This window comes from Conger conger, chromosome 14, assembly GCF_963514075.1.
Source record: "Conger conger chromosome 14, fConCon1.1, whole genome shotgun sequence".
NCBI lineage: Eukaryota > Metazoa > Chordata > Actinopteri > Anguilliformes > Congridae > Conger > Conger conger.
The window spans coordinates 12,800,621-12,810,232 of record NC_083773.1 but is presented as its reverse complement, the minus strand read 5'-3'; the positions used below and the strand labels follow the sequence as shown (position 1 = coordinate 12,810,232).

General features: G+C 49.0%; 1 protein-coding gene across 1 annotated transcript in view; it reads right to left on the bottom strand.

The window, feature by feature from the left end:
* Positions 1 to 242: 242 nt before the first annotated feature.
* Positions 243 to 9,612, bottom strand: part of lrig1 (leucine-rich repeats and immunoglobulin-like domains 1) — a 41,085-nt gene continuing 31,715 nt past the window's right edge. Inside the window, exons 10-18 of the mRNA XM_061219420.1 lie at positions 8,479 to 8,550; positions 7,945 to 8,016; positions 7,170 to 7,333; positions 6,536 to 6,856; positions 5,289 to 5,570; positions 2,618 to 3,055; positions 1,758 to 1,889; positions 983 to 1,264; positions 243 to 546 (exon numbers count right to left, since the gene is read on the bottom strand). Coding sequence (XP_061075404.1) covers positions 317 to 546; positions 983 to 1,264; positions 1,758 to 1,889; positions 2,618 to 3,055; positions 5,289 to 5,570; positions 6,536 to 6,856; positions 7,170 to 7,333; positions 7,945 to 8,016; positions 8,479 to 8,550 — 1,993 coding nt within the window. The 3' untranslated portion in view covers positions 243 to 316. The remainder of the gene's footprint in view (positions 547 to 982; positions 1,265 to 1,757; positions 1,890 to 2,617; positions 3,056 to 5,288; positions 5,571 to 6,535; positions 6,857 to 7,169; positions 7,334 to 7,944; positions 8,017 to 8,478; positions 8,551 to 9,612) is intronic.

The window sequence follows — 9,612 nt, the reverse complement described above, 5'->3', positions numbered from 1 at the left end:
ATGAAAACTCTTATGTACAGTTATATCCAATAGTATTTCTTTAGTCTCTGTCACTGTACAATATTCCCTACATTTGCATGCTTCAAATGCAAGTCATGTTTTTGAACTAGTGATGACGCTTCCCACGGGAAGATTTAAAGTATGTACAGCTGAAACGCTCGGGAGGGACCGCAGCCCACACAAGCTTCCTCCTCAAACCTCTTAATACCCCTCTCCCCCCCCCCCGCCCCGCCCCTGGCCTCTCCTTCCGGGGTTGAGGTAGCAGTTTCTCAGTGCAAAGAAGAGACGGTGCTTTAGCGTCCGTGGCCCGGTCTCCCTAGTCACTCGCCCGCCGCAGCGGGGTGCCCTCGCCCGTCACCAGGTCACATGACCTGGGAGGGTGCCCGTTGGCCAGCAGGGTGTGCCTGGCGTCCGAGCCGCAGTCACTGTCCTCCGCCTCCCGCCCGGGGACGGGCAGCTTGACGGGCTTGTGAAAGGACTCCTCTAAAGAGGGCCCGCACACGGAGCTCAGGGGTAAGGACGTCTCCGCGTTCTTCACATAGGAACCTGGAGCAGGAGAGGAGCAGGTCTGAGATCAGCCAACAGGCTTACAACACCGCACTGCCACAGAGCGCTCTCTCAACACGTGTTCCAGTCTCCTAATGACACTTTAAAAGGTCTCAATCTTAAATGCTAAATATTAGCTTGTTATAAGTCACTATTTCGTCTCACTTCATCGCCAATACTTTTGTGTTATTTTGCAAAAAAGTCTAAATATAAGACTAAAATACTTATTCCTTCATTTTTTTTGCAGTGAACCAACATCCAGAAGCCTTATTATGGCTCATTTACTGATTCCTATCAACAGGTCAAGGAAGTCTAAATGGCAATGCATCGTACAGTAAATATCCTTAACCAAATTTTTATCAGTATACAATTTAAATCTTTCGGGTCAAGTATGAATTAAACAGTGCTCAACCCTATGTATTAATAGAGTTCTCACCTTTTCTATCACAATGTCTTTTTGGTGACGTCACCCTGTCGTGGTTGCTGGGAAACACGGGTGCCTGAATGTCCCTTTTGACCCCGTTGGGCGTCCCGTTGCAGTGTGGGATGCCGGCGGGGCCCAGGTCCTCTCCTCTGGGTCTGCTGTACTCCAGGCCTCGGTGGTTCTGCTGGTAGTCCACATCCGGGGGCCGAATCCCGTGAGGAACGTAGTCCGAGTCTTTAGAGTAACCGCTTCCGTTCTCCAAGCAGTCCGTGCAGATCACCGGACCATCAAAACCTATTCCAGTAGGGGGGGAAAAACACTGCTGTCATTTCCTTACATGGCTAGGTAACTGCACAAATACAAAAAGGGGCAATTCCCTACTAAGTCAATAGCTAGTTGACCTCATCCCTTTTCATTTTTGTGAAAATGTCCAGATGTTTGCTCACAATGCCATTCGCTACAAAACTGAATTTGGTCCAGAATCATTATGCTTTCAGACAAAAAATTACATGTGATCACTTTTCAGCCATTAGCGAGTCCCCCACAGCAGCCAACCTAAAGTCTCCATTACATGGCGGTACGGTGTGTTGATTTTGGTGCCATTTCAATCGAATACAAATGTAAGGTCTGCATTTTTACATGTTCCCTTTCCCCCCACACACTCCTCTCCTCACATGCTGTACAGAAGCAGAATGGCACACTGTTTCCACAGACGGGAGACGGAGACCTCCCACCCCAAACAGCACTATATATACACCACAGAAAGGGACACCCCCCGCCCTCCTACCGTTGCTGTCGATGTGCCCGTTGGGCTGGGGTCCACCGCTGGACTCCACCCGAATGCACACCTCCTGTCGGTCCGACAGAGTGCCCTGGGAGGACAGGTAGCTGGGCACGTCAGGGGGCACGATGGTCTCATCTGCACGTTGAAGACACCAGTTAGAGCCGTGAGACGTGCAAAGCTGAGGCAGTGCGGTGGTGCTAGTACTTGCCGTTTCAGTTTTAGTGAAACTATAAGCTCTAACCATCTAAGAGGATCGATGTGCAGAACTGACATTATAAATTCACCAAGGCTGCACGATACATCAAATCAGGTATGAAGCCTACATTTTTTTCAGGTATGAAGAAAAAAAACCATGATAGCCTATATGCCTCATAGCAGTGGTTATTCGGAGTATATTTAATAAAAAAAATCTTCATTCGATATATCCTGCAGCCCTAAAAAAGCACATGCTAATTGACATGTACTTACAGTAGATAAGAACCCTTCTCTACTCTAACACAGTTAAGCGAGGCACGGAGCTCACATTAACCATCTCAATTCAATTCAGTTTTATTCAGAGAGCTTTTTACAGACGACCAACACAAAGACTCTCTACAGCAGGGGTCTCCAACCCTGGTCCTGGAGGGCTACTGGGTCTGCTGGTTTTTCTTGTTACCCTGCACTTAACTGTGATCAACTGCTCTAATTGATGAATTAACTCACCTCACCTGGTTACCTGGGTGTCAAAGGGTGCTGATTTTAAGGTGAAAACAAAAACCAGCAGACCCAGTAGCCCTCCAGGACCAGGGTTGGAGACCCCTGCTCTACAGAGTAACAGAAGGGGCGAATAGAAAAGGGGCGAAGGCCCGGCCCTGCCGTCTCACCGGTGTTGGTGACGCTGCACTCCTCGCTCTTCTTGCGGGTCTGGTAGATGATGCACACCCACACCAGCGAGGTGATGACGATGCTGGTGACCACGGCGATGACGATGATGCCCACGGTGATGGTGCCGTCGGGGCGGCCCCCGGGGGCGCTGCAGGACGCCGAGCGGCGCACGGTCAGCTGGCTGTGGGCGCGCTCCGTGCCCAGCCGGTTGGACATGACGCAGGTGTAGCGGCCGGCGTCGCCCAGGGAGACGCTGCGGATGATCAGCAGCTGGCTGTCGGGGGTGAAGTGGTGGCGCTCGGTCACCGTGAGGGGCTCCTCGCCCTTCAGCCAGGTGATGCGGGGCGGGGGGCTCCCCAGGGCCTTGCACTGCAGAGCCACCGTCTCCCCCACCACCACGCTGCGGTCCTCCAGCTCCTGGGCCAGGTGTGGCGTTTCTGTGGACGGGACGGGCGCTCGCGGTTAGCACCGATGAACGTGGTCAGAGAACTCCAACATGGAGCGCATCCCTCATACGCACTCACTCCACTCCCCACATTCAGAACATACACACTGACCGTCAGACTGACTCCTACATACATTACATTACATTACTGGCATTTGGCAGACGCTCTTATCCAGAGCGACGTACAGTTAATTAGACTAAGCAGGAGACAATCCTCCCCTGGAGCAATGCAGGGTTAAGGGCCTTGCTCAAGGGCCCAACGGCTGTGCGGATCTTATTGTGGCTACACCGGGATTAGAACCACTGACCTTGCGTGTCCCAGTCATTTACCTTAACCACTATGCTACAGGCCGCACTACATACTCACAACCCGCACTAACACACTCAGTCAGAATACCCCCCTGTACGCTCAGTCAGTGCATTCACAAACAAACAGACAAACACAGTAGAGAACTACTTACACAGTCTGCACTTAACCAACATGGAGTCAGAGCACCACGCTAAACACTCACCATCACAACCCTCACTAACACACTGTCAGAACACACTCACGGTCAGAACACCCCCCCCTACACACAAACAGTCAGTATCCTCACTAACACACTGGGTCTGTGAGCACACAGTCACGGTCAGAACACCCCTCCCTACACACAAACAGTCAGTATCCTCACTAACACACTCAGTCTGAGGGCACACACGGACATCTGCGGGCCCTCTACTCGGACAGATTGATGTTTTGACACATTGGTGCCAAACCTGAACTAAGCCACTGCACGTGTTCCCATAGCTAGTTTACTTCCTATTTGGCACCAATAAGTGAATGTACTTTATAACCTTGTTCTCAAAGTAAGGATGATTCAGGATGAGCGCTTTTCTGTTCCTCTCAAGATTTAATTGGAATAGTAAATATGACTTGAATCAAGCAAAATATTTAGCAAAAAATGTAACCGAAGCGTCAAAAAGCATAAACCACTAGAGAATCAGAACCATAATCCCTCAGTATTTTATTAAATAAAAATAAAGAAAGCTACCCTAGTTAGAAAGTCTGAACACAAATGGGGAAAAAGGGTCAAAGCTGATTAAGAAGTTGGACTATGAAACAAAGTAGGTTCACTAAGAGAAGAAGGGCCAACGTGTTCTATTGATCCAAATTGAATGAAATCTTTGAAAGTTCCTAAACTACACGGCTCCTCGCTGGAAAAGCCGGAAAGAATTCCGTGGAAAAATGAGCAGGAATTGTCGAAGCAAAGGTCGGCTTCCCCTCTTTCTGTTTAAGGGCTTGAGGGTCTGAGAAACAGTTAACTAAACAGAAGTTGGGAACACAGAGCCTGGGTCCGAGGCACATGTGTCTGTCCCACCCCACTGCTGCAGCTGAGAGCCACAGAAATGGTAACAAACACCCTTCTGTGAGATCCTCTGTCCCAGCCCCCATGTGACCTGACCTATAAACCCTGACCTCTGACCCGCCAGAACAGGCCACAGCTGCTCGAACAAAAAACATCCCATGATGGAAATAATGCTGACCAAATCCCAGAGCGCCTCTTTACCGAGCATGACGGAGGTGCTGTGGGTGGGTGGGTGGGTGGGGGGAGTGGTGTAGATATAGAAAGCTGTTTAGTGTAGATGTTGAAGAATAGATGTAGAAAGCTGCAGCAGTGTAGATGTTGTAGACGAAGTGTAGACGTTGAACGTTGCAGAAGTGAAGATGTAGATGGGTGTAGATGTTGATTTGTGTAGCAGTGTAGATGTTAAACATTGCAGCAGGATAGCTGTAGATGGGTGTAGTTGTTAACCATTGCAGCAGGATAGCTGTAGATGGGTGTAGATGTTAAACATTGCAGCAGGATAGCTGTAGATGGGTGTAGATGTTAAACATTGCAGCAGGATAGCTGTAGATGGGTGTAGATGTTGAACGTTGCAGTAGTGTAGATGTAGATGGGTGTAGATGTTGAACGTTGCAGTAGTGTAGATGTAGGTGGGTGTAGATGTTGAACGTTGCAGCGGGATATAGCTGTAGATGGGTGTAGATGTTGAACATTGCAGCGGTGTAGATGTAGGTGGGTGTAGACGTTGAACGTTGCAGAAGTGAAGATGTAGATGGGTGTAGATGTTGATTTGTGTAGCAGTGTAGATGTTAAACATTGCAGCAGGATAGCTGTAGATGTTGAACGTTGCAGCGGTGTAGAAGTTGGACGTAGCAGCAGTGTAGCTGTAAGCGGTCTTACCCAGCACCATCAGCGTGGCGTTGGCGGAGATGGTCCCGGCCGTGTTCTGGGCAGTGCAGCTGTACACGCCCATGTCCTCCGGCTTCACGTCCATGATGAAGAACACGTCATCGTCCGGCATCACGTGCATGCGTCGCTCGCGTGCGGCGGGGAAATCCGTCCCCCCGTCCTTCTGCCAGGCGATCTGGGGCCCCGGGTGGCCCTCGGCCGCGCACTCCAGACGCGCCGTGGTGCCCGTGCGGATGGTGATGTCACGTGGGGTCTTCACAAAGGAGGGCAGCACTGCAGAGGAGAGAGCACCACCGTTAGCTCTGACAGGGTTCCACACACATTACACACACTACACACACTACACAATCAGTGAACAGCTTATTAGGCATTTATTAGACTTCTTTTTTACAGGTGTAGCCTATCCACTAAGAGGTTTGGCACGTGTGTTCAGAGATGCTCTTCTGCATAGCAGAATTTATGCAGGTTTATTCGCGTTACTGTCACCTTCCTGTCAGCTCCAACCAGTCTGGCCCTATGTATGAATGTGAAGGGGCGAAAGCAAATTAGGATTCCGTTCACCTTCATGCGAAAACAGTAGTTCTGCATGTGCTGCACTGACTGGAAAAAGGGTGGTAAACAAAAATGATGCGGTTAAATTGATTTGTTCCGAATTCCACCCACATAAAGACGCCACAGAAACGAATAGGAATAGATGAGGAAATGTGTCAGTGAGTGTGACCACAAGGGGAAAACCAAACTCTTATCTGGCCTTAGCCCACAGCAGACTGAAACTCGCTTTCCCTTCTGTGTTTACCCGCAGAATAGCAGTTTCCTCAATCTATGTACTTAAATTCACTTGTACTTCTATACGTACATAACAATTTTTGTACATATACAAGTAATCCCACGTGTCAAGAAATCATCAAATATACAAACACGTGGGTGTCTCGGTGGCGCAGCCTGTAGAGCACTGACCGCATGCTCATTGCGAGCCGCGACGTCGGCGGTTCGAATTTGTCGCATGTCTTTCCCTCTCTCTCGCCCTCATTCTTCCTGTCTCTCTATACTATACTGTCCAATAAAGCTGAAAAAGGCCTAAAAAATATCTTTAAAAAAAAAAAAATATATATATATATATATATATATATATACACACAAACTCGTATAGTACACACATGGTTCATTTTTACACATGACTGTGGTGTGCGTTGCCGTGACGGCGTGTGTAGCGGTGCGTGGGTGAGCTCATTCTCTACCGTTGACGGTGAGGCGGGCCTTGCTTGAGTACGAGGAGCCGAAGTGGTTGGTGATGACGCACTGGTAGCGGCCCTCGTGGGCGAAGGTGACGTGGCGCAGGTGGAGAATGGTGGTGTATTCCATCACCTCCCCGTCACGGGCGCGCACGTGGGCGAAGTTCTCCACCTCGGGGTCCCTCAGGTTCTCCTGGTCCTTGCGCCAGGCGAAGCTCATGGGGGAGCTGCTGCTGCTGGCCGCCATGCAGGTGAAGCGCACGTCCTTCCCCAGCACCGCCACCGTGGTCTCCGGCTGCACCGTGATCTGGGGCTTGGGCAGGTCGTCTGGGAAGAGTGACACGCGCCGTCAGACGTGTGCGTGCCTGTCTATCTACACACCAGTCTGTCTGATGGTGTATTTATCCATTCCCCTCGCACATGAGTGCACCCACTTGCACAAACTTTTCTATGAGGAATTAAAAGCAGTATCTTTTTTAAATTCAGAAAGTTTGGAGAGGTCAGAATCACAAAAAAATAATAATAATAATACTTTTTGCCAAGCTGACTTTGTGAAGAAAAAGTCTAACAAGTGTGTTCACTTGTAATCCCACCTTAGGGACATTACAGCCGTGATGGATGGACTTGGGGCCGTACTCACCACACACAAAGCTCTCGGCCGGGGCCTTGAAGATGCTGGTGCCCTTCAGGCTCTCTGGGTGGGCACAGGTGGCCCCTACACCTGCCTGCAGCCCCCGGGCCACCAGCCACTCAGGAAACCAGCGCAGCTGACAGTCACACAGGAGACTGTCACTCTGGATGTGCCTGAGGGAAGAGACGACAAGACACCAGTCAGACAGCCATTCTGCACACTGTTCTGTGACAAATACAAAGTTATTATTCCCTTTTTTAGTATATACTTTCTATTTTACATGCATGCATTCATATACTTCATGACATTTTTAAATGGGAAGCTTTTGAGAAGTCAATTTAAAAAATCTTTAAACAATATTTTGCTCAAAAAACTACTGGCAACTAGATTGTCACTATGTAATCATATAATCAGGAATGAATCGTTTTCTACATTGCAATAGCCAGCAAGTACCAAGCCAATAAGGAACACTTGCCATTTTACACCCAGTCGACTGTCACCAATATTTCATCATTATATTACAATTCTATTATTATTTTATTATATTACATTACTCGCCTACTCGAAATACAGAAGTACAGGACTGCACATTCTGTGGTTTGGTATGACAAAAACAATGAATAGAGTAACAGAAGAGTGTGCGATTGAAAAACAATGGTGTGATGGCATACTGCCACTGTTCCATTGTGAGCGAGCTCTGCTAACTCTGCAGAACGAGTGTGTTTGAGAAAGGGGGAGAGAGGGAGGGAGAGAGAGAAAAGCAGGAAGGACATAAAGAACTCACAGCTCCTTAATGCTCCGCATCTTCACAAAGGCCTCAGGTTGAATGGAGCGGATGGCGTTCTCGCCCAGATTCCTGTTGAGAGGTTGAACAGAGAGAGGGCTGTCAGCCATGGCAGAGCGGGAACACAGGAACGCATTTCAAAACCGTACCGCTCTGACGCACTCTGGGAGGCTTAACTGAGCACTCAGTTTAAATGAGGTGAAAAAAAACAAATACCGTTTGACCACGGACGTGCTGAAGTTTTCAATAGCTTTTACATTTTTCTTTACGATGAAACCGAAAATGTACACGGTCTGTGAAAAATCGTATACAAATTCCATTTCTTCTACGAAACTGACCATATGCTCAGTAACTTTGTTCCCTGCACAAGGAAAAAAGGCCAAAGTTGAAGCCGACTAACGAGGGGGAAGCAGCTGGCCCCACAAACTGCCTGTCTTCTCCTTTTACAAAGACGCTATTAAATTGCTAGCAGCCCTCTCAAGCAGCCACTTTTGGCAGCCACACTCGGATCGCAGAGCATGCTGGGATACTCACAGGTGCTCTAGGGCCTCCAGGCCTGAGAACGCTTTCTTGGCCACCGATTTGATCTTGTTTCCAAACAGAGTTCTGCAGTTTCCAAACATGTAGGTCCCCAAAAAAAAGGGAGCGTGTAGGCAAGGAGGGAGAGAGAAGGGAGAAGGGAGAAGGGAGGGGAGGTGGGGTTGAGAGAGAAAGAGAGAAAGAGAGAGAGAGAGAGAGAGAGAGAGAGAGAGAGAGAGTGAGAGAAAGCACAATTAGTTTGGCTGAATCTGATAAGAGAGAGGGTTTGAAGTATTGGAAATCCGAACTGTGTAGAGATTAGGAGGGTGAAGGATTCAGGCCTTGCGCAGTTCTTCAAAGCAGACTTTTATCTTTATTAGAATTTAATAGCGATGACAGGGTGGAGCCCTGAGCTCAGGGTCCGGTGGAAAGGGAGGGGTCTCGCGTTCGGACAGCGCAGCGGGCTCACACAGAGAACAAGCGGCTTGCCCCTTTCGTGGGGTCTAATCCAGGCTGCTCTTCAAAAGCCCCCCCTTCACCAGGCAACCGAACAGGCCCCCAAATTCAGCACCCCGCATCGGAAGACTTCACTCCCCGCACAAACTAGCCTGTCAGGAGCCGGTCCCAATGCCACTCTTCCTCCAGGAGGATTAAGGGGCTGAGCACTGTCATCTTCCGTCCCCTACAAATCCCTCCATTCATCCTCCACCCACCACCGCGTGCTCAGTGACCCACGCTCACTGAAACACCCTAATTACGTTAAAGGACAGATAAACACAGCAATACCAGGGAACGCATCTTTCTGACAGATGCAGAGGTTTGTAGGAGGACGGTCCAGGTCAGTAGACCTGAAGAGATTTAAGCGTGGATGTTCAACCCAGACTTTAATCCTCGCTAAAAGTGGAAACAATAACACTAATCAGGGCCAGTTGATATAATGCATATAAAAAAAATCAGACCAGAATGGAAAATGTATGTGTGTAACTTAAATTGATGTGAGTCCTTGACTTGTGGATGTAAATTAATTTAGTCATGAAATTATGTCTAAGGAGCCTACAAAGAGCCACACCAGGGGGGTGGGCAGCCCGAAAAAGGCCTGTCATCCTGAGAGAGACGTCACTCTCAGTGCTTCCCAACACTGCTCCGGGA